Source organism: Heterodontus francisci, chromosome 5, assembly GCF_036365525.1.
Source record: "Heterodontus francisci isolate sHetFra1 chromosome 5, sHetFra1.hap1, whole genome shotgun sequence".
Classification (NCBI taxonomy): Eukaryota; Metazoa; Chordata; class Chondrichthyes; order Heterodontiformes; family Heterodontidae; genus Heterodontus; species Heterodontus francisci.
The window spans coordinates 67,402,537-67,428,268 of NC_090375.1; the positions used below are offsets into that span (position 1 = coordinate 67,402,537).

The 25,732-nt window shown below is 44.3% G+C and overlaps 1 protein-coding gene across 1 annotated transcript in view; it reads left to right on the plus strand.

Annotated features, from left to right (window-relative positions):
• Positions 1 to 3,070: 3,070 nt before the first annotated feature.
• rad54b (RAD54 homolog B) overlaps positions 3,071 to 25,732 on the plus strand; it is a 246,674-nt gene continuing 224,012 nt past the window's right edge. Inside the window, exons 1-2 of the mRNA XM_068031594.1 lie at positions 3,071 to 3,335; positions 18,265 to 18,466. Coding sequence (XP_067887695.1) covers positions 3,207 to 3,335; positions 18,265 to 18,466 — 331 coding nt within the window. The 5' untranslated portion in view covers positions 3,071 to 3,206. The remainder of the gene's footprint in view (positions 3,336 to 18,264; positions 18,467 to 25,732) is intronic.

Consider the following 25,732-nt stretch of genomic DNA (forward strand, 5'->3'; position numbering starts at 1 on the left):
CTGGGTTTGCCGCTGTCGTTTCCGGTGCCTAGGTTGGTGCCGGGTGGACCATCTGGTTTCATTCCTTTTTATTGACTTCATAGCGGTTAGGTACAACTGAGTGGCTTGCTAGGCCATTTCAGAGGGCATGTAAGAGTTAACCACATTGCTGTGGCTCTGGAGTCACATGTAGGCCAGACCAGGTAAGGACAGCAGATTTCCTTCCCTAAAGGACATTAGTGAACCAGATGGGTTTTTACAACAATTGACAATGGTTTCATGGCCATCATTTGACTAGCTTTTAATTCCAGATTTATTAATTAAATTCAAATTCCACCTTTTGCTGTGGTGGTATTCGAACCCATGGCCCCAGATCAATACCCTGGGTCTCTGGGTTACTAGTCCAGTGATAATATCACTACGCCACTGCCTCCCTTAAGCAAGTAAAGCAGGGGTGGGGCAAGCGATAATAAAAGAGAAGGTGTTGATGGGACAAGGTCGCAGAGAATAACTGTCCAGAAGGTCATGGAGCAAAGGCACATGGTATGTTAATGGTGTGGTGAAAGACAAAGCGTTAGTACAGAGAGGGTGTTAATTGACAGAAAACTGAATAGCCTGGCCCCAAGCACAACCATGAAAAAACAGTGGGTGGGCACAGTAGAAACAAACTAAAATAAAATAAACGCATAAAAAATAAAAAAAATAACTAAAAATAAATATAAAAAAGGGGAGCCCGTCATGCTCTGAAATGATTGAACTCAATGTTCAGTCTGGCAGGCTGTATTGTGCCTAATCGGTAAATGAGGCGCTGTTCCTCGAGCTTGCGTTGATGTTCACTGGAATACTGCAGCAATCCCAGGACAGAGATGTGGGCATGAGAGCAGGGGGGAGTGTTGAAATGGCAAGCAACTGGAAGCTCGGGGTCATGTTTTCGGACTGAGCGGAGGTGTTCCGCAAAGCGGTCACACAATCTGGGTTTGGCCTCCCCAGTGTAGAGGAGACCACATTGTGAGCAGCGAATACAGTACACTAAATTGAAAGAAGTACAAGTAAATCGCTGCTTCACCTGAAAGGACTCTTTGGAGCCTTGGATAGTGAGGAGCGAGGCGGTCAATGGGCAGGTATTACACCTCCTGCGATTGCAGGAGAAGGTGCCGTGGGAAGGGGACGAGGTGGTGGGGTAATGGAGGAGTGGACCAGGGTGTTGCAGAGGGAACGATCCCTTCGGAATCCTGATAGTGGAAGGGAGGGGAAGATGTGTTTGGTAGTGGCATCACGCTGGAGGTGGCAGAAATGGCGGAGGATGATCCTTTGGATGTGGAGGCTGGTGGGGTGGAAAGTGAGGACAAGGGGAACCCTGTCGCGGTTCTGGGAGGGAGGGGAAGGGGTGAGGGTAGAGGTGTGGGAAATGGGCCGGATATGGTTGAAGGCCCTACCAACCACAGTGTAGGGGGAGGGGGTGGAGGGTGGGAATCCTCGGTTGAGAAAAAAGGAAGGCATATCCTTGTCATGGAAGCGCTGTCATGGAAGGTTGCATCATCAGAGCAGATGCGTCGGAGGCGGAGAAACTGGGAGAATGGAATGGAGTCCTTCCAGGAGACAGGGTGTGAAGAAGCGTAGTCGAGGTAGCTGTGTGAGTTGGTGGGCTTATAATGAATATTAGTAGACAGCCTATCCGCAGAGATGGAGACAGAGAAGTCGAGGAAGGGAAGGGAAGTGTTGGAGATGGACCATGTAAAGGTGAGAGCAGGGTGGAAATTAGAAGCAAAGTTGATGAAGTTTTCCAGTTCGGGGCGGGAGCAGGAAATGGCACCGATAGTCATCAATGTACCGGAAAAACAGTTGGGGGGCGGGGGCCGAAGTAGGACTGGAACAAGGAATGTTCAACATATCCCACAAAAAGCCAGGCATAACTATGACCTATGCGGGTACCCATAGCAACACCTTTTACTTGAAGGAAGTGAGTGGAGTTGAAGGAGAAGTTGTTCAATGTGAGAACAAGTTCAGCCAGGCAGAGGAGGGTGGTGGTGGATGGGGACTGGTTGGGCATCTGTTCAAGGGAGAAGCAGAGAGCCTTCAAACCCTCCTGGTGGGGGATGGAAGTGTAGAGAGATTGAACGTCCATAGTGAAGAGGAGGCGGTTGGGTCCAGGAAATTGGAACTTTTCAAAATGACATAGGGTGTCAGAAGAGTCACAGATGTAGGTTTGAAGAGACTGGACCAGCGGAGAAAAGATAGAGTCAAGATAGTGTGAGAAACATAGCCCACTTAATAATAATTTACACCAAGTCAAACTCTGAAGAAGTAAGTTTATTTAACGTTCTTGCAAGATCGGGTGTCCTACAAGCAGGCACACCGATCAACATATTCAGTTCATGTTTATACAATACAAATCCATTTTTCCACGCCCTTAGTTTACATTATTGGTTATAACATATTATGACACTAACCTATCCTATAGTTGCTACAGTCTCCTCCTCTGTTTACGTCTCCCCCTACTCTAACTTTCTAGCCCCTAACTCTTGTTTTTGTTTGACCTTATTTGGCTCTCCATTGTGTGTGTTAACTTGCAGCTGTCAGCCTTTGTCTTAGTGGGGCAGTTTCTTATTCACTACATCCTTTGTTCTAACTCTTGCTGTTTCTCTTTTCTCTGCCTAAGCACAATTTTTAACTGCTGTACTGTCTCAAGGTCTTTACTTACATACCCTTATCAGTTCTCTTTTTCAGTGATTTCATTATGTTGTGTAGAAATGACTTCTCGGTAATTTTCCACAAGCTGTAGAAACAACATTTCAGTATTTCTTATTCTCACAATAGGACGAAATAAGTTTAGTGGGGCAGGAACAGGCTGAAACAATGGGTCTGCCGGGACCTGAGTCCTTGTGAGAAGTAACATGGTAAATCTGCTAGTTGTCTAAAACGTAATATATTGCAGAGTAAGTACGATAACAACATAGCAGAATTACAAAATTATTTAATGAACAATACAAACATTTAAAAGTTGAGCTGGAAGAGCTACACATGCGCATTATGTAGCACTTCGAGTCCCTCGAAGGCTGCTGGGAAGGCGGGAAATCCAAAATCACCCAATGACAGGAAGCATCAACATTATTACCCCATCAATCAGCTATCGTGTTGGAGCAATAGAAGCGGTTATCAGGTCCCCTTTCAAGCAGTGACTTAACTTATGTATGGATACTCATACTGCAAAGTGACAACTGACTGAAATGAGAAGATCCGCAGCTCCGAGTCAGCTCAGCGGCAACGCAGCAAAAAAACTCAAGTTCATTCCACCAGGGAAAACTGATAATCGGGAGCCTGTTTCAGGAACCACCAGACTCCGAGAGACGAACCAGGTACAAACAAAACCAGCTTCTGTCAGCACTGGTGGCAAACGGGGTTGTGAAACAACATTCGAAGAGATGGGATTAATTCAAAAATGTCAATCGTAGATTTCTGGGTTTGCAATATGAGCAATGTGGAACAACTCTCTCATATTTGCTCTTGAAATCCATATTTTAGAAATGTGTAGGAAACACACTTTTTGATTCTAGCTTTACTGTCAGTATTTACCATTGTAAATTGCAATATCCAGATTTCTCATTCAATTTTGTTATGCAACTATTATGATACAGTTGCAGGCTGTGTGGAAAGATGTGTCCCTCCCAACTCCATTGCCATTGTATGTATGTAAACAGTTTTTTTTATCAACTGACTAGGGCATTCCACAGGTAGTTTATGAGTACCTTATATCTTCAAACTAACTTTAAATTTGTGATGAGCTTAGGATGTCAGCATGCTGATGCCATGACTTTTTATTCTTTCACGGGATGTGGGCATTGCTGGCTAGGCCAGTATTTATTGGTCATCCCTAATTGGCCTGAGCAGTTGGTGATGAGCCGCCTTCTTGAATCGCTACAGTCCATGTGGTGAAGTTACTCCCACAGTGCTGTTAAGAAGGGCGTTCCAGGATTTTGACTCATCGACAGTGATATATTTCCAAGTTAGGATGATGTGTGGCTTGGAGGGGAACTTGCAGGTGGTGGTGTTCCCATAAATCTGCTGCCCTTGTCCTTCCAGGTGGTAGAGGTCGTGGGTTTGGGCGGTGCTGTCAAAGGAGCCTTGGTGAGTTGCTGCAGTATATCTTGTAGATGGTACACACTGCTGCCACTGTATGCCGGTGGTGGAGGGAGTGAATGTTGAAGGTGGTGGATGGGGTGTGAATCAAGCAGGTTGCTTTATCCTGGATGGTGTCGAGCTTCTTGAGTGTTGTTGGAGCTGCACTCATCCAGGCAAGTGAAGAGTATTCCATCACACTCCTGACTTAGTGTCATATATGACATAGAAGGAGGCTATTTGGCCCATCGAGTCCATGCCGGCTCTCCGTGGAGAAATCCAGTCCGTCCAACTCTCCCACTCAATCCCCAAAGCCTTGTATATTTATTTCCTTCAAGTGCACATCCAATTTCCTTTTAAAATCATTGATGGTCTGTACTTCCACCACACTCTTGGGCAGCGAGTTCTAGGTCATTACCACTGTTATCATTATCGCTGTGTAAAATAAAGTTCTTCCTGACATTCCCCCCCGCATCTTTTGCCCAAAACCTTCAATCTGTATCCTATAGTAGATGGTTGGCAGGCTTTGGGGAGTCAGGAGGTGAGTTACTCATTGCAGAATTCCCATCCTCTGACCTGTTGCTGTAGCCATAGTACTGGCTGATAATCGGGAGTAGACTGATGGGTGGTAGTTAACTGGGTTGGATTTGTCCTGCTTTTTGTGTACAGGACATAACTGGGCAATTTTCCACATTGTCGGTTAAATAGGAACATAGGAAGTAGGATCAGGAGTAGGCCATTCGGCCCATTGGTCTGCTGTGCCATTCAAACAAACCATGGCTGATCATCTGCCTCTTATGCAATTTTTCCCCACTATCCCTGTATCCCTTAATATTAGTATCCAGAAATCTATCGATTTCTGTCTTGAACACGCTCAATGATTGAGCTTCCACAGCCCTCTGGGTAGAGAATTCCCAAGATTCACCACCCTCTGAGTAAAGGAATTCCTCCTCGTCTCAGTCTTAAATGGTCTGCCCCTTATTCTGAGACTGTGTCCCCTGATTCTAGACTCACCAGCCAGAAGAAACATCCTATCCACATCTAGCCTGTCATGCCCTAGAAGAATTTTGTAAGTTTCAATGGGAACACCTCTCATTCTTTGAAACTCTAGAGAATACAGTCCCAGTTTCTGCCATCTCTCCTGATAAGACAATCCTGCCATCCCAGGGATTAGACTGGTCAATCTCTGCAGCACTCCCCCGATGGCAAATATATCCTTCCTTAGATAAGGAGACCAAAACTGTACTAATACTCCAGGTGTGGTCTCACCAAGGCTCTATACAATTGCAGCAAGACATCTTTACTCCTGTACTCAAATCCCCTTACAATGAAGGCCAACATACCATTTTCCTACCTAATTGCTTGTTGCACCTGCATGTTAACTTTTAGTGGCTCATGCATAAGGATACCCAGATCCCTTTGGATAGCAACACTTCCCAACCTCTCACCATTGAAGAAATACTTTGCTTTTTCTGTTTTTTCTACCAAAGTGAATCACCTCGCACTAATTCACATTATATTCCATCTGCCACGTTCTTGCCCATTCACTTAGCCTGTCCAAGTCCCCTTGAAGCCTCCTTGCATCCTCCTCACAACTTACATTCCCACCTAGTTTTGTGTCATTAGCAAATTTGGAAATATTACACTTGGTCCCCACTACCAAATCATTTATATCGACTGTGAACAGTTGTGGCCCAAGCATTGATCCTTGTGGTACCCCACTAGTATCAGCCTGCCATCCTGAGAATATTTATTCCTACTCTCTGCTTTCTGTCTACTAACCAATTCTCAAACCATACCAGTGTATTACTCACAATCCCATGTGCTGTAATTTTGTTCACTAACCTCCTGTGTTGTACCTTATCAAAAGTCTTCTGAAAATTCAAATACAGCACCCACTAGTTTTCCTTTATCTATGCTACAAGTAACATCCTCAAAAAACTCCAACAGGTTTGTCAAACATGCTTTCCCTTTCATAAATCCATGTTGACTCTGCCCAATCATATCATTATTTTCCAAGCGTCCAGTTATCACATCCTTTAGATTCTAACATTTTACCTACTAGTGACGTCAAACTAACAAGTCTGGAGTTCTCCATTTTCTCTCTTGCTCCCTTCTTAATTAGTGGCATTACATTTCCTACTTTCCTGTCTGCAGGAACCCTTCCAGAATCTATAGAATTTTGAAAGATAACCACCAATTTTGTTTTTATTCATTCATGGGATGCGGGCGTTGCTGGCCAGGCCAGCATTTATTGCCCATCCCTACTTGCCCCTTGAGAAAGTGGTGGTGAGCTGCCTTCTTGAACTGCTGCAGTCCATCCTGGGTAGGTACACCCACAGTGCTGTCCTTCTAGTTGGTAGAGGTCGTGGGTTTGGAAGGTGCTGTCTAAGGAGCCTTTGGTACGTTGCTGCAGTGCATCTTGTAAATGGTACACACTGCTGCCACTGTGCGTCGGTGGTGGAGGGAGTGAATGTTTGTAGATGGGGTTCCAATCAAGCGGGCTGCTTTGTCCTGGATGGTGTGAGCTTCTTGAGTGTTGTTGGAGCAGCACCCATCCAGGCAAGTGGAGAGTATTCCATCACACTCCTGACTTGTGCCTTGTAGATGGTGGACAGGGTTTGGGGAGTTAGGAGGTGAGTTACTTGCTGCAGGATTCCTAGCCTCTGACCTGCTCTTGTAGCCACGGTATTTATATGGCTACTCCAGTTCAGTTTCTGGTTAATGGTGGCCCCTAGGATGTTCATAGTGGGGGATTCTGCGATGGTAATGCCATTGAATGTCAAGGGGAGATGGTTAGATTCTCTGTTGTTGGAGATGGTCATTGCCTGGAACTTGTGTGGTGCACATGTTACTTGCCACTTATCAGCCCGAGCCTGGATATTGTCCAGGTCTTGCTGCATTTCTACATGGACTGCTTCATTATCTGAGGAGTCACGAATGGTGCTGAACATTGTGCAATCATCAGTGAACATCCCCACTTCTGACCTTATGATTGAAGGAAGGTCATTGATGAAGCAGCTGAAGATGGTTGGGCCGAGGACTCTACCCTGAGGAACTCCTGCAGTGATGTCCTGGAGCTCAGATGATTGACTTCCAACAACCACAACCATCTTCCTTTGCGCTAGGTATGACTCCAGCCAGCGGTGGGTTTTCCCCCTGATTCCCATTGACCTCAGTTTTGTTAGGGCTCTTTGATGTCATACTCGGTCAAATGCTGCCTTGATGTCAAGGGCAATCACTCTCGCCTCACCTCTTGAGTTGAGCTCTCTTGTCCATGTTTGAACCAAGGCTGTAATGAGGTCAGGAGCTGAGTGGCCCTGGTGGAACCCAAACTGAGCGTCACTGAGCAGGTTATTGCTGAGCAAGTGCCACTTGATGGCACTGTTGATGACACCTTCCATCAATTTACTGATGATTGAGAGTAGGCTGATGGGGCAGTAATTGGCCGGGTTGGACTTGTCCTGCTTTTTGTGTACAGGACATACCTGGGCAATTTTCCACATTGCAGGGTAGATGCTAGTGTTGTAGCTGTACTCGAACAGCTTGGCTAGCGGCGCGGCAATTTCTGGAGCACAGGTCTTCAGTACTATTGGCGGAATATTGTCAGGGCCCATAGCCTTTGCAGTATCCAGTGCCTTCAGTCGTTTCTTGATAACACGCGGAGTAAATCAAATTGGCTGAAGTCTGGCATCTGCGATGCTGGGGACTTCAGGAGGAGGCCGAGATGGATCATCAACTAGGCACTTCTGGCTGATGATTGTTGCAAAAGTTTCAGCTTTATCTTTCGCACTGATGTGCTGGGCTCCCCCATCATTGAGGATGGGGATATTTGTGGAGCCACCTCCTCCAGCTAGTTGTTTAATTGTCCACCACCATTCACGGCTGGATGTGACAGGACTGCAGAGCTTAGATCTGATCCATTGGTTATGGGATCACTTAGCTCTGTCTATCGCATGCTGCTTACGCAGTTTTACATGCAGATAGTCCTGTGTTGTAGCTTCACCAGGTTGAAACCTCATTTCGAGGTATGCCTGGTGCTGCTCCTGGCATGCCTTCCTGCATTCTTCATTGAACCAGGGTTGGTCTCCTGGCTTGATGGTAATGGTAGAGTGGTGGATATGCTGGGCCATGAGGTTACAGATTGTGGTTGAGTACAATTCTGCTGCTGTTGCTGATGGCCCACAGCGCCTCATGGATGCCCAGTTTTGCATTGCTAGATCTGTTCGAGATCTATCCCATTTAGCACGGTGGTAGTGCCACACAACACGAAGGAGGGTATCCTCAATGTGAAGGCGGGACTTTGTCTCCACAATGACTGTGTGGTGATCACTCCTACCAATACTGTCATCGACCGATGTATCTGCGGCAGGCAGATTGGTGAGGACGAGGTCAAGTATGTTTTCCCCTCTTGTTGGTTCCCTCACCACCTGTCGCATACCCAGTCTAGCAGATATGTCCTTTAGGACTCGGCCAGCTCGGTCAGTAGTGGTGCTACTGAGCTGCTCTTGGTGATGGACATTGAAGTCTATGCATCCAGTATCTCTATAGCCACCTCATTCAATACTCTGGGATGTAGCTAATCTGGACCAGGGGATTTATCAACTTTCAATCCAGTTAATTTTTCAAATACTACATCTTTATTGATTTTAATTTCTCTCAGTTACTCATTTTACAAGTCCCTTGGTTCCCTAATATTCTAGGGACATTTCCTGTATCTTTCTCTGTGAAGACAGAACAAAGTAATTGTTTAGTCTCTCGATCATTTCCTCATTCTCCACCACAAACTCTCCTGTCTCCACCTGGAATGGACCCACATTTGTCCTTGCTAATCACTTCCTTTTCAAATACCTAAAGAAGCTTTTACAGTCCACCTTTATGTTTCTCACTAGCTTGCATTCATATTCTCTTTTTCCTTTCTTTATCACTTTCTTGGTCCTTCTTTGCTGGATTCTAAATTGCTTACCACTTTTTCTGGCAACCTTATAAACCACTTCCTTTAATCTAATGCAATCTTTAACTTCTGTTGTTCGGCATGGTTGATTCACCTTTCCTGTTGGGTTTTTGTGTCTTGGAGGAATGTACATTTGTTGTAATCTGTGTAATACTTCTTTAAATACTAGCCATTGCCTGTCTACAATAAAATCTTTTAATGCATTTTCCCTGTCCACCATAGCTAACTTGCCCCTCATACCTTCATAGTTTCCTTTGTTCAGATTTAACACCCTGATTTCAGAATGAACAATGTTTCAGACTTCCTGTAAAATTCTATCATATTGTGGTCACTATTTCCTAATGACTCCTTTACAGCAAGATTATTAATTAGCCCTTTCTCATTACATAGTGCTAAATCTAAAATAGCCCAATCTCTAGTTGGTTCCTCAACACATTGCTCCAGAAACCCATCTCGTACACACTCCAGGAGTTTATCCTCCATAGCATTGGTGCTAATTAGGCTTACCCAGTCTATATGTAAATTGAAATTGCCCGTTACTGTTTTGCCCATGCTACATGCAGCTCTAATTTCCTGATTTATACTGTGCCCAGCATTACCACTACTGTTTGGTGGCCTATAAACATCTTCCACCAATGTCTGCTGCCCCTTGCTGTTTCTTAGCTCCACCCAAATTGATTCTACATCTTGCTTCTTCGATTGTAACATCCTCTCTCACTACTGTACTGATCTCGTCCATTTTTAACAGCACTACCCCACCTACTTTCCCCCTCTGCCTATCCTTCCGAAATGATGAATATCCCTGAATATTCAATTCCTAGTTCTGGTCACCCTGTAACCACGTCTCCGTAATGGCAATTAAATCATACGCATTTACCTCTATTTGTGCCTTCAAATCATCTACCTTGTTGCGAATGCTACGTGCATTCAGATAGTGTGCCCTTATCATTGTCTTAACATTATTTCTCATTTTGATCCTATTTGAAGTTTGCCTTCATTTTGTCTGCCTTCTAATTTCACTTACTATTTTTCTACTTCCTGTTGCCAGTTTTACTTCCCTCCAATCTGAGCACTCTCTCAGGTTCCCAACTCCCTGCCAGTCTAGTCAAACCCTCCCCAACAGCATTAGCAAATCTCCCTGCAAGGATGTTAGTCCTGGTCCTGCTAAGGTGCAACACGTCCATCTGGTACAGGTCCCACCTGCCTCAGAAATCTGATGCCCTCCCTCCTGGCACCAATTCTCCAGTCACATGTTCAATTGCTCAATCCTCCTATTCCTATGCTCACTAGCACGTGGCGCTGGGACTAATCCTGAGATTACTGCTTTTGAGGTCCTGCTTTTTAATTTCTTACCTAACTCCCTAAACTCTGCTTTCAGGACCTCATCCCTCTTCCTACCCATGTCGTTGGTACCAATGTGGACCACGAGCTCTGGCTGTTCATCCTCCCCTCGAAGAATGTCCTGTATCCGCTCTGTGACATCCTTGACCCTAGCACCAAGGAGGCAATATAGCATCCTGGAGTCATGTCAACGGCCACAGAATCGCCTGTCCGTTCCCCTAACTAATAAATTCCCTAAGACTATTGCCCTTCCACTCTTCTTTCTCCCTTCCTGTGCAGCTGATTCACCTGTGGTGCTGCAGACTTGGCTCTTGCTGGACTCCACTGAAGAACCATCGCCCTCACCAGTATCCAAAATGGAAAACCGGTTAGCGAGCAAGATCGTCTCATGGGACTCCTGCACTACCTGCCTGGTTCTCTTAGACTGCCTGGTGGTCACCCATTCCCTTTCTGCCTGCACACTCTTAACCTTCGATGTGACCACCTCCCTAAACATGCTATCCACGTAGTTCTCTGTCTCGCAAATGCACCACAGTGTCTCCAGCTGTTGCTTGAGTTCCGAAACTTGGAGCTCAAGCTTCAGCAGTTGGTGACACTTCCTGCAGATGTGTTTGTCAAGGACATATGGTACATCCACGAGTTCCCAATACCACAGGAGGCACATTCCGCTCAGCCGAGCTGTCCTGCCATACCTTAACTTTACAAACTAATTATTATTTGTGTAATAAATACAATAACTTACCAGTCAGTCACAAATCAGCTTCTTCCCCGTACCAAAGTAAGAACCAAATACTGGAGGCTGAAAAGGTGGAAAAAGAACAGAAAGAGACAAAGGAGTACCTCTTTCCCCTAGTCACCGAACTCCCTCACACACCAAACTCACAGCTTCACACTCTGTGCAAGCAGCACTTTCTCATTAGTAATTGCTAATAAATTACACTAACTTAAACCTTTGTAATAACTTCACCATTTATAAGGTAGCTATTTGAGAATTTTTTTTAAAACTACTTTTTTTCTAATTTTCCAGCTATTTACAGACACACTCCAACAACAGTTGCTCTTGCTTAATGTTTTTAAACTCCCAGTTGTTTAGACTCTGTCCCTAAGCAGTAAATATTCGTCAGCTGCTGACTCCGCTCCCGACTCTCTACAGATAGGTAGAAGGCTCTGAACGTGGATGTCTCCATCCTCTCCCGGGTCTCTCCATCCTCTCTCAGGTACTAGGTTCCATGCAGGTGCGTCACTGCTGCCTCCACTCCTAACTCTCTTCAGTGCCAGTGGTGTAGCTGTACTGGTACAGCTTGGCTAGGGACACAAGCAGTTCTGGAGCACAAGTCTTCAGTACTGTGCACCCTGATATGTTATGTCAGATAGACCTATTATAGTTTACTGGAAAGATCAGTTTATCCAGTTTATGTTGGAGTCATTGGGCGGAAGTTTACCTTGGGCGGGAGGCCCCGCCTACTGGCCAAAATGTTGGGGGCGAGCCTGCCTCCGCCGGCACTGCGAGCCATGCTGTAATTTTACATGGCCCAGGCCCTTAATTGGCCTCGGGTGGGACTTCCGCCCCTCTGAGGCAGGAGGTCCCGCCTTCAAAAGCTGCAGGCCAACCAGTGGGCCAGCAGCTCTCAGTCCCAGAATGCCACCGGGAGCAGTGGCCAGTGCTTGGACTGCAGCCAGGGAAAGGAGCAAGAGGGACGCCAGCCCCAGAAAAAATTAAGTTTGCGGGACCCCATAGGGGTTAAACGGCTGGGCCCCGGTGAGGCAAGGGGGGCGGGGGGGTCATGAATGTACTTCAGTGGGGGCGGTTGGGCTGTGGTGTGTGGGCCCCCCCAGCTACAAGGAGGCCGCCCAGTTTTACTGGTCCTGGAGGGCCTGAGCCACCGCCGCTGGTTTATACAAGTGGTAGCGGGAAGAGGACCTTAAGTGGCAGTTAATTGGTCACTTAAATTCCAACCATTGTGATTGCAGAGGCACTACAGTTAGCTTGTGAGTTAGGGAGAGAAATCAACCGAGGCTTCTGCTCCTTATTCGAATTCAGCGAGCTCTGTGTGGTTTTATGTTTGGTGATGACAGGCTCAGGCTAGATATGTTCCAGCTGCTGCCATGGTACAGCCTTCATCTTCACTCCCTTAAGTCGAAGCGATGCCGACTTGGAATATATATGGCAGACAACTGGTGTAGCCATTCACTGCAGGATCTAGCAGGACCTCATAAAGCACTAGCAGGTCCTGCTCTCTTCTGCCCAACAGCTCACTGTTCCAGGAGAATCCTGGAATGCAAAGCTAACCCCAGCTTTTTTTCTCTATAACAAACTGCTTTTTTTAAACAGCTCACCTCCACCCTCACCTCCAACGATAAGTGCGAGGAGCTCACGGACCATCTGTCTCTAAGATTGTGACCATCTGTTCACCTTCTTCTGCCACTTTCTTTCTTTCCCCTAGCTGACTGGGCCAAACTTCTTCTAAAGTTCCCCCATGCCCTAGGCCTGACTCATCTTTCTCTACCATTACCCCTCATGCCCTCTCTGAGCTAATCTTATCTGTGATATACGTCTCCTCCTCCTTCGATCCTATTCCCACTAAACTCCTGACCACCCAACGTACCTTCCTGGCTTCCACATTGGCTAATATGTGAACAGTTCAGTCTCCTCTTGTACTGTCCACCTCCCTTTCAAATCTGACATCATTACCCCTCTCAGCAAAACAACCTCTGACCCCTCTGTTCTTGCAAACTACCGTCCTATCTCGAATCTCCCTTTCCTCTGCAAAGACTTGAACTTGCTCTTGCCTTCCCAATCCATGCCCATCTTTCCTGGAACTCCATGTCTGAATCCCTCCAATCAGATTTCCACCCCATCACAATACTGAAACGGCTCTTAGCAAAATCACAAATGGTAACCTATGTGACTGTGACAAAAGTGAACTATCCCTTCTCTACCTGTCTTCAGCCTTTAACACGGTTGATTACATCATCCTCCTCTAATGACTCTTCTCTGTTGTCCAGCTGGGTGGGAATGCACTCCCCTGGTTCCGTTCTTCACCTATCCAGCCATAGTCAGAGAATCCCTTGCAATGGCTTCTCTTCTGCTTCCGCACTGTTACTTCTGGTGTCCTCCAAGGATCTGTCCTTGGCCCCCTCCTATTTCTTATCTACATCCGGCCCATGACGACATCATCCAAAAGCAGCAAAGCAGGTTCACGTATATGCTGACAATAACCAGCTCCAACTCATCACCACATCTCTCGACCCCTTCATTGTCTAAATTGTCACACTGCCTGAAATCTGGTACTGGATGAGCAGAAATTTCCTGCAACTAAAAACATATCCACTGACTCCATCCCTCACCCTGGCAACTGTCTGAGGCTGAACAAGAATGTTTGCAACCTTTGGGTCGTATTTGAGCCCGAGATGAACTTTCCGCACCTATCCGCACCATCACTAAGACTGCCTTCTTCCACCTCAGTAATATCGCCCAATTACTCCCCTGCCTTAGCTCATCCTCTACAATCCTCATCCATGCCTTTGTTACCTCTAGACTTGACTATTCGAATGCGCTGCTGGTTGCGCTCCCTTCTTGCAACCTCCATAAACTTAAGCTCATCCAAACCTCTGCTGCCCAAATCCTAACTTGTTTCAAATCCCATTTACCCATCAACCCTGTGCTTGCTGACCTACATTGTCTTGCAACATCTTGCTTTTAAAATTCTCATCCACGTTTTCAAATCCATCCATGGCCTTGCCTTGCCCTATCTATGTAACCTCCTCCAGCCCTTCAGACCTATGAGATCCCTGTTCTCCTCCAATCCCTGACTTCAGTCTATTGACTCCACCATTGGTAGTCGTGCCTTCAGTTGCTGAGGCCCGACACTCTGGAATTCTCTCCATAAACCTCTCCGCCTCTACCTTTCTTTCCTCTTTTAAGAAGCACCTGAAAACCTTCCTCTTTGACCAAGATTTTGGTCATCTGCCCTAATCTCTCCTGATGTGGCTTGATGCCAAATTTTATTTGATAATGCACCTTGGGACATCTTGCTACATTAAGGTGCCATATAAATGCAAGTTCTTATTATAGTTGAATAGTGTGCGAACATCCAATGTCATGAGCCCATGTAAATAACACTTACCTGGAGAGTCAGTGACATTACACAGACATTCCTGTTTACTGTATGTCATCTGGGGAAAAAGGAAGTCTGACAGATAGATAGAGTGGTAGGCTATGGGTATCCCTGGTTCCCATATACTAAGTTCCTTATCTCAGCTGGTTTGTCAGGGATATGGGGTCACTCTAATCTCTCAGCTGATTTAACACAAACCGATATCAAACTCGGGTTCTTTATGGCTCAGTAAATGACTTGCCACAGAGCCATGTGTTGGCCAGGGGCTGCAAGAAGTACTGAGTCTGTTACAAACTGCTGAACAGCTTGTGAACTAAAGTAACCTGAGCTCAGACACTGGCCTGTGCTGGTGAAAACCAGTTTGAACTAATTAAGTTATGTGAAAGACAAGTTGAACTAATTAAGTTATGTGAAAGACAAGGGAGATATCACAAGAATGGAGCCTTATTTGGAAAAGGAGTGATACCGGGGTTCTTGGGCCTGGGCCAATAAGGAGAAGATACGAACAAGGCGAGCAGGCCTAAACCAACGCGAAAGACACAGCACAACTCGAAGAGATAAGAAACAGAATAAGTATGGAGAATAAAGAACAAAGAACAAAGATAATTACAGCACAGGAACAGGCCCTTCGGCCCTCCAAGCCTGCGCCGATCCAGATCCTCTCTCTAAACATGTCGCCTATTTTCTAAGGTTCTGTATCTCTTTTCTTCCTGCCCATTCATGTATCTGTCTAGATACATCTTAAAAGACTCCATCGTGCCCGCATCTACCACCTCCGCTGGCAATGCGTTCCAGGTGCCCACCACCCTCTGCGTAAAGAACTTTCCACGCATATCCCCCCTAAACTTTTCCCCTTTCACTTTGAACTCGTGTCCTCTAGTAATTGAAACCCCCACTCTGGGAAAAAGCCTCTTGCTATCCACCCTGTCTATACCTCTCATGATTTTGTACACCTCAATCAGGTCCCCCCTCAACCTCCGTCTTTCTAATGAAAATAATCCTAATCTGCTCAACCTCTCTTCATAGCTAGCGCCCTCCATACCAGGCAACATCCTGGTGAACCTCCTCTGCACCCTCTCCAAAGCATCCACATCCTTTTGATAATGTGGCGACCAGAACTGTACGCAGTATTCCAAATGTGGCCGAACCAAAGTCCTATACAACTGTAACATGACCTGCCAACTCTTGTACTCAATGCCCCGTCCGATGAAGGAAAGCATGCCGTATGCCTTCTTGACCACTCTATTTACCTGCGTTGCCACCTTCAGGGAACAGTGGACCTGAACACCCAAATCTCTCTGGACATCAATTTTCCCCAGGACTTTTCCATTTACTGTATAGTTCACTCTTGAATTGGATCTTCCAAAATGCATCACCTCGCATTTGCCCTGATTGAACTCCATCTGCCATTTCTCTGCCCAACTCTCCAATCTATCTATATTCTGCTGTATTCTCTGACAGTCCCCTTCACTATCTGCTACTCCACCAATCTTAGTGTCGTCTGCAAATTTGCTAATCAGTCCACCTATACTTTCCTCCAAATCATTAATGTATATCACAAACAACAGTGGTCCCAGCACGGATCCCTGTGGAACACCACTGGTCACACGTCTCCATTTTGAGAAACTCCCTTCTACTGCTACTCTCTGTCTCCTGTTGCCCAGCCAGTTCTTTATCCATCTAGCTAGTACACCTTGGACCCCAAGCGCCTTCACTTTCTCCATCAGCCTGCCATGGGGAACCTTATCAAACGCCTTACTGAAGTCCATGTATATGACATCGACAGCCCTTCCCTCATCAATCAACTTTGTCACTTCCTCAAAGAATTCTATTAAGTTGGTAAGACATGACCTTCCCTGCACAAAACCATGTTGCCTATCACTGATCAGCCCATTTTCTTCCAAATGGGAATAGATCCTATCCCTCAGTATCTTCTCCAGCAGCTTCCCTACCACTGACGTCAGGCTCACCGGTCTATAATTACCTGGATTATCCCTGCTACCCTTCTTAAACAAGGGGACAACATTAGCAATTCTCCAGTCCTCCGGGACCTCACCCGTGTTTAAGGATGCTGCAAAGATATCTGTTAAGGCCCCAGCTATTTCCTCTCTCGCTTCCCTCAGTAACCTGGGATAGATCCCATCCGGACCTGGGGACTTGTCCACCTTAATGCCCTTTAGAATACCCAACACTTCCTCCCTCCTTATGCCGACTTGACCTAGAGTAATCAAACATCTGTTCCTAACCTCAACATCCGTCATGTCCCTCTCCTCGGTGAATACCGATGCAAAGTATAATGTATATCACAAACAACAGTGGTCCCAGCACGGATCCCTGTGGAACACCACTGGCATAGAGCCAGCGAGAAACTCCGGAGACCAACCATCGCGGAAGTGGAAGACCCTGCGTCAGCAACGCAGCGACGACGTAAAAGAGAGAGAGAACGGAACGCCTGGCCAGCGTCAGCTCTCTCCTTTTTCGGGTATTATCCTTTATTTTCTGTGACTAGGTCAGGGAAGGTCATAGGAACCTAGTGGGTGTGTGTATCGGTTCTAGCTAGCTTTGTCATAAACTGTATAACCCAGTTTGAGTTGCATGCTTTTGTCTAACCAAGAACAAAAGAACAGTACAGCACAGGAACAGGCCATTCGGCCCTCCAAGCCTGTGCCGATCTTGATGCCTCCCTAAACTAACACCTTCTGCACTTCCGGGGACCATATCCCTCTATTCCCATCCTATTCATTGTGTATAAGTGTATAAGCCTTATTCTTACATTGTAGAACAACGTGAATAAAGTAAATTGATAGTTAAAGAAAAGACTGAGTTTCCTCCTCTTTGTACTAAGCCATTAACTGTAGCCGGTGGATTAGGTGGAGGGTGGCTCTCCTGTAACCCCGATATCCCAATCACCCAGCCTGAGCCTGAATTAAGAGGACTTAGTCCCACGTGATGGCCAGGATCTAATGGGCGAAGGGAACAAAGGGGAGTTGACTCCGCGCCACGGTTAACACATGGATAGAGTTCTCATTATACGTCATTAACTTAACCTGTTAATTTATTTGTTTTGTTTACTTTATTAGGCCTAGTGTATTGGGTGTAGTCTTGTGAAAGAATGTTGTGTTGCTGCTTTGCCACCAATGTGGCCTGGTACCAATCCAGTGTACACAAAACACAGACTCAATGTGCTTTAACATTAGACAGCTGTCTGCAAAGTGAGCTATTGATTCTGCAGTGGCAATGCAGTTCTGTGATTTCCGAAGGTAGCGAAGGGAGTCACTAGGCAGCTACCCTGAACTCCAGCAGATACTTAAGAGGCATGAGAGAAGAAAACCTACCCAGTCTTTCAGCCTTTTGACAAGGTCTGATGCATGGCATTAGTAGAAGGGAAAAAATAATTTCCTTGTTAACAACAAAATCAATATTTATGCACTGTCTTTATCCTAATGCATTCTTTCGTAGAAGCTCAATAATATGGAAGTCCATATCTACCTCAGTGTTCCTTTTCTTCCGCAACATACTGGCTTCTAAAACCATTTTTTAAAATCAAAATGTACTCTTAAGTAATATAGCTCATCTTTTACTGATTTGTACAGCTATGGTGGTGTCTTAGACCACTGCATTGGCCCTTCACCTGAGTTTAGCAAATTGTTTCAATATTTCATGTGTTGATAACTTTAAAAGTAATGGCAATCTGTAAAAATAAGTAGGTTGTGAGGTGACTTCCTTAACTTTTTATTTTCCCCCCTTTTATTTTAGGTACCTCATGAAAGCGACAATAACGAGAGTCCTTTATTGCAATCCAAAGCATTGGTCACAAAATGTGATCCAATCCAGACCTGCCCTTCCCAACAATCTACAGGAAATCTGGATGAAGATGGTCACCTAGAGAGATCTGAATCTGACCATCTGACTACCGTATCTGCTTTTTCAGTGGGAGCACTAAGTGCAAGTCAGGCTGGTAATTACAACTTCATTTTGTTACACTCTTAAAAGCAATTTTAGATTTTACTTCCAATAGCTGTGCAGTTTGCCATTTCCTAGAAACCTACCTTCTGGTGAAAGTCTATCACTGATTGAGAAGTTGGAATTTGTTGGCACAAAGGGCGAATGAGAGAGAGAGATAGACCGTGAGAGAGATCAGGCGTGCAGTAACTAAGCAAGGAGGCTTATTACTAACACTGAGCGTACTTCCACTAAAACTGTAGCACAGCGTAAATGCAACTTAAGACTGGTGTCGAGGCCTGGAGAAGAATCTCAATCACTTAATTTTAGAATTAATTTGTTTTGTAACTCTAGATTTACCATGCGCAAGTATAGCTTTGCACAAATTCTAAACTGGTAGTTGAGTGCACCCTAAAAGTCTGAGTTTTTAAAAATTTTGACAGCAGCAAGACTTTGCTCACAGCGTAATGGCAGATGTGATTTTTTTTTTACACAGCTGTCACTCAACATTTTTTCTTACCTGTATTTCAGGGATATGTAAAAATTGCTTTTGAAATTTTCATGCCATAAGAAAGAAGGAAAACAACTTGTATTTATGTAGTGCATTTCATGTTCCTGTAATATTCAAAAACATGGGTGGCACAGTGACGCAGTGGTTAGCACCGCAGCCTCACAGCTCCGGCGACCCGGGTTCAATTCTGGGTACTGCCTGTGTGGAGTTTCCTCCGGGTGCTCCGGTCTTCTCCCATATGCCAAAGACTTGCAGGTTGATAGGTAAATTGGCCATTATAAATTGCCCCTAGTATAGGCAGGTGGTAGGGAAATATAGGGACAGGCGGGGATGTGGTAGGAATATGGAATTAGTGTAGGATTAGTATAAATGGGTGGTTGATGGTCGGCACAGACTCAGTGGGCCGAAGGGCCTGTTTCAGTGCTGTATCTCTAAATAATAAAAAAAACGAAATAAATAATAACTTCACACACAATGAAGTATTTTCAAAGAGTAATTATGGTTGTAATATAGAGAAAAGTAGCAGCCGCTTTGGGCACAAAAAGGTAAATGATCAGAATACTTGTTTTGGAGTTTTTGTTGAAGGATAAGTGTTGGCCAGAGCACAAAGTGAACTTCTCAGCTCGTTTAAGCATAGTGCCATAAGATCTTTTATGTGCATCTGAGAGGGCCCTTACTTTAACATCTCATCTGAAAGAGTACCTCAGAGTACAGCCATCCCTCAGTACTGCACTGAAGTGTCAACCCAAACTATACACTCCTGTAAAGTAGAGCCTGACCCATGACCTTCTGGCTAAGAGCTGAGTGTCATCTCTGAGTCAAAGTTGATACCTTGAAGTGCTGGGTTGTTTCTTGTTCGTCATGATGACTTGGCTTGTTCCTTCCTATGTATTGCTCTGTTATGTTTACTAGGTTTTTCTATGTCAAATACACTATCAAAGCAATGTATGTTAACCATAGCTCACAAGTGCAATGGTGTGCATTAGTGGAATTATACCCAGTTAGGCTAATTACAGGTGATATTTTTTGAAGTTGTTTCAGGAGCAGGCTGATCATATTCAAGGTGGCACTAGGCATCCACGGTCAGGATTCATTAATGAACCAGACTGCAGCTACACGGAGCAAAGAGGGGGAGGCGATGATGTAGTGGTAATGTCACTAGACCATTAATCCAAAGCCCAGGCTAATGCTTTGGGAACATGGGTTTGAATCCCACAATGGCAGATGGTGAAATTTGAATTCAATTTGGAATTAAAAAGCTAGTCTAATGGTGACCATTAAACCATTGTCGATTGTTGTAAAAACCTATCTGGTTCAGTAATGTCCTTTAGAGAAGGAACGCTGCCATCCTTACCTGGTCTGGCTTACATGTGACTCCAAACCCACAGCAGTGTGGTTGACTCTAAAAATGCCCTCAGAAGTGGCCTAGCAAGCCATTCAGTTCAAGGGCTATTAGGGATGGGCAATAAATGCTGGCTAGCCAGTGATGCCCACATTCCCCCCAAAAAAAGTATTACAATTTTTTGATTATAGAATCATACAGTGCAAAAGGAGGCTATTCAGTTGATCTGGCCTGTGCCAGCTCTCTGAAAGAGGTACCAATTAGTCCCACCGCCCCCCCTGCTTTTTCCCCCCCCCATAGCTCTGCAAAGTTTCTGTTTTAAGGAAATGCTTTATGATTTCTTATTTGAAAAAAAAATTGGTGTAGATTGGAATATGAGAAAACAAACCAAGGACACAAAACCCCAAGTAATAAGTGAATAGTATAATCATGCAGGATGGAAAATTAAAGTGAAATTATATTTTAATGTTACCTCTCTTTATATCCCATATCTGTCTCTCTCTCTCTCCAGTGAGTTACCTTTTAAAGGTAAAAATTCATCACATTATATTAGAGTCTCTGTTACGAGACACAAAGCCCTCTCCTTTGGTATGACCATACAATGGACCAAGATGTGGAGACCATGGCTATTGATTAATACCTGAGTGGGGACCGTTCTATTAACACTGTACTAATTCACATCTGTTCAATTTTGGTTTGGACTGTGAGTCCATCTGTCTCCAGAATCCTTTGTTAGTTCGTTCATGTCGATAAGAGTCATCAATATGCAATAGTGCTCTTTTCAATTTCAAAGGTGTTCTCCCCAGAGCTATTTCAGACGAGGTTAGTGAGTTCTTTCCTTGTGGACAGGTTTGTTGATTTTCAGTACAGGAGGGGTTTCTTGACTGCTACTCCATTTTGACTGTGGTACGAGTGTCCATGTTCTTGTGGTTTTGTTTAACAGTTGAGTTTTTAAAATTCATAATTCTTCAATTTCATTGTTTATATTTCATCACGGCTCCTTCCGTGCATGACATCCCTGACCTTAGCTGAGTTCTTGGATAAGCCAAAAAGGGCAACTGACAATGGTTTTGGTGCAACGTGTCAACAGAATTTATTAAGTAAATGTTCAAACAAAATAATTAACAATAGACGATAGTAGACAAGCCGCTTTTGATCCTTGCTCATTGAAGCTGCTGAATCACAAATGATGTTACGGTCCTTCTCTGATGTCTTCTACTCTGGCTGCTTCTTCTGTGTGAGTTCTTCTTCTGTGGTTCTTCTCCTGGGTGTTGTTCTGGTGCCTTTGCCTGTCCCTTTGTAAACTGTGGTCCTGAGGACTGTGCTTTTCAGCATCCTTTTGCAACTGTGAAGAAAAATTTAAATCTTCAAAAACAACTTTTTAAACAAAACTTCTTTAAAAACTAATACAATAATCCTTTAAATAAAAACCTTTTCATAAATGACTTTAAATGTATTTTACAGTCTTTCCAATCAAAACATGAATTTAAACGCATTTTACACCTTCCCACAGATGCATCTGTGACAGGTAGATTTGTGAGGACGAGGTCAAGTAGGTTTTTCCCTCTTGTTGGTTCTCTCACCACCTGCCACAGGCCCGGCCGAGCATACATTCAGGACTCAGCCAGTTTCGTCAGTGGTGGTGCTACTAAGCTGCTATTGGGTGAACATTGAAGTCCCCACCCAGAGTACATTTTGTGCCCTTGCCACTCTCAGTGCTTCTTCCAAGTGGTGTTCAACATGGAGGGGCACTGATTCATCAGCCGAGGGAGGGCGTTAATGGTAATCAGCAGGTTTCCTTGCTCTTGAAGCCATGAGACTTCATGGGGACCAGAGTCAATGTTGAAGACTCCCAGGGCCACTGTATGCCCCTGTGCCGCCACCTCTGGTGGGTCTGTCCTTCCTGTGGGACAGGACATACCCAGGGATGGTGATTGAGGAGTCTGGGATATTGGCTGTAAGGTATGATTCAGTGAGTATGACTATGTTAAGCTGTTGCTTGACTAGTCTGTGGGACAGCTCACCCAATTTTGGCATGAGTCTCCAGATGTTGGTGAGAAGGACTTTGCCGAATCGACTGGGCAGTGTGTGCCTTTGTCGTTTCAGGTGTCTAGGTTGATGCTGGCTGGTCTGTGCTGTTTTATTCCTATTTGATTTTTCTGTCGTAGTTTGATACAACTATGTGGCTTGCTGGGCCATTTCAGATGTGAGTATGACGGTGCCAGGCTGTTTCATTTCAGAGGGCAGTTAAGAATCAACCACATTGTTGTGGGTCTGGTGTCACATGCAGGCCACACCAGGTAAGGACGACAGATTTTCTCCTTTGCAGGACATTAGTGAACCAACTGGATTTTTACAATGAATCTGGTCATTTCCTGATCATTATTACTGAGATGAGATTTTTATTCCAAATTTATTAATTCATTGAATTTAAATTCACCCAGCTGCCTGATGGGCTTTGAACTCATGTCTCTGGAGCATTAATCCAAGTCTCTTGTTTACTGATCCAGTAACATTATAACTGTGCTACCATCCCCCTAAACGATACAATTGTGTATATTATAGTAAATGTCAAATATATTGTAAATTGCCAATTTGCTGCCTTCCTCCCAAAAGCTGCTCTTACGCATTTTTTAAAGCTTTGTTAAGTGCTTTAGCATTTCTACTCATCCGCTTTTTGAGTGTCATGGTCTATAATTATTACCAGGATGCAATTATCATGGATTGTATCTATTGAGATGTCAGTAGATGGCAATATGGTGACATCTCTAATTCTGTATCAGTATTCTGACTGGTACCCTATATATGTTGGGCTTAGAAATTAATCTTTCACAATCTCCTCCTGAGTATTGGTGAAATTTTACATAATTGAAATATGCTATTAAATAGTTGTCAATCTTACAGATTCATAAAATATACTGGGGGACTTGAATTCAAATCATGAAGAAACAAATTTTGATAAAATGGGTCTGATCATTTTTTAAGCTGTTGTGTGGGCTTCATGGTTTCAGATTTCAGGCTGCTTTTGTTGCCAAAAGATCTGTCCTTCAACTTGCTAGAATGTTTTTTTCAATTCTAATTTTTACAAGGTTTTCAATATGACGTTGACAAAGTGACTTAATTTATTTTTAAAAAAATTGTTGTTGATTTGGTGGAGGCTGTAATGCGACAGTTTATTTTAACTTATTGAGTTGAGTACAACCAAGCATGATAGAGGAAGTGAAGTTCCTTGATTGACATCAGAACTAGCATGGGGAATGCAAACAACACTTAAAGCTCCACAGCAGGATTACTGGGGCCCTGTCAGGGATCAGTACACCGACTGCAGAACACTCGTGCATACTGTTGTTTGACAACAACAATAATTCTTTGTTCATAGTTTGATATACATTTTCCTGCCCCAGACATAAAATTGAGACTAAGTTTGTCTTTAAGGTTAAAGCTGTAGTTTTTAACAACTACACTATCTGACATAAAGATTAAGCTAATTTTGGTTATGCAAGTTTGTGTGTAATACAGCAAAATGATAGCTTTAGAACACCTGTACCTTTGCACAGGGATTCTGTTGCTAATGCTTTCAAAACCAGAAAAACAGATCAGATAACAAAACAGCCCAGCATTTGATTGGTCTCGGCATCAGGGGCTTGCACAGTCTCATTTTAGTCTAGAGCCTTAAGTAGGTCAGGCCTAGCTTAGCCAGCCTGCAGATGATCAGCTGCAGATGATCTCTGGATGAAGTCAAGCTGAAAGGAATTTCAGTGAACCCTTCCTGATAGGCGTAGGCCTAAAAAGGCTGGCTTAGTTAAGCTTCAGCTTATAGCGTGAGTGAAGGCTTTGCAGACAGTCTGAAGTTTGTGTAATGTGCTCTATACAAAATATGCTAGGGAAAAAATCAAACCGATCCTCAAATTTTACCATATATGAAAAGATTGATTTGTTAAAACTTGTACGGCCTCACATCAAAGTCCTGGAGGTTCATAAGAATAATCAGGCTATAATTGTTGAAAAAAATCGTTGCTGGGAAACTATAGCACAGCAATACAATGCTGTTGGAGTGGATCGTCCGCCTCGTAGCGCGCAGGCTTTGCGAACGCTATATAAACGCATTAAAGAAAGTGCTAAACAAGAGATAGCCAGGAGAGAACAGCTGCATCCAGACTATAAAGGAAACGTTTCTGAGCCAACCAGAAGAATTCTAGAAATGATTCCTCACATATTCCAACCGCTTTTGAAGGTGATAGACCCGGACAACTTACAAAGGTAAGACTATCTCATTTTACTGCCTATAAATTTTTTAAAAATCTCTTTACATGAGGCTTGTGTACAGAACTCATTATTACAATGGCCACTTCATCATGTCTCTGGAACTGGGAAGGTATGATCACATGTGGCTGAAGTTTTGGTGAGATGACCAACATGAGGAAATGATTCAAATACTAATTTCTGACCTTGATTTCAGTTATTAGATTGGTTGCCTCCTAATTGGTTTGCAAGTTTAAGATTGAATAATTGGCTTCACTGAACTTAGGGTAACAAAGCAGCTCAGAAATCAATCAATTGCTAATGTTCAGTATAGCCACTGAACATTTTCTGTGAATTGAAATAAAATAAGATAGCCACTAACCAATCTTTACACAAAGCGTGGTGAGAATGTGGAACCCTCTGCCACATGGAATGGTTGAAACAAAATAGCACTGATGGATTTAAGGAAAGGTTTGATTTGTATGTGTAAGGGAAAGGGGGTGGGAGGGGGGGTAATTAGAGTGGGAGGAAGCCCATGTGGTATATAAACACTGGTATACTGGCCTGTCCGATGCATTGATCTTTCCAATGTTTAAATGGAGGAAATTGTGACAACACAGAAACGGTGAGGAGTCGATAGAGGTGGCAGTGAGGAAGAGCTGGCAGCTATCATCATATTATGGTACCTAACATCATTACTTCGGAAGATGTCACCGAGGGGCATCATGTGTATGAGAGGGCCAAGGGAAAATCCTTGGGGGATAACAGTGCCTGGGTGGGAAGAGATGACATTGCAGCAGATTTTATGGCTACAACTGGATAGGTAAGAGTAGTCCCACTCAGCTGGGCATTGAAGGAGGATGGCATGATCAACCATGTCATAGGCTACAGAGAAGTCAAGAGGAAAGGAATGCTTGTATATCACGGTCACATTCACAGGATGTTGGGGCCATTTTAGGGTTTTGCCCCGACAGGAAAAGTTCCAAGTGGAGTTGCTGGAAAGATGGGCACATATTTGGGAGGTGACAACATATTCAAGCACTTTGGAGAAGAAAAGGAGATTGGCAATGGGATGATGGTTTGTAAGGACAGAGGGGTCAAGGATGGGTTGATTGGAGAAGGGGTGATGACAGTACATTTAAAAGGGAGAGGGAACTGAGGCAGCATGGCATTCAGGAAGAGAAGTT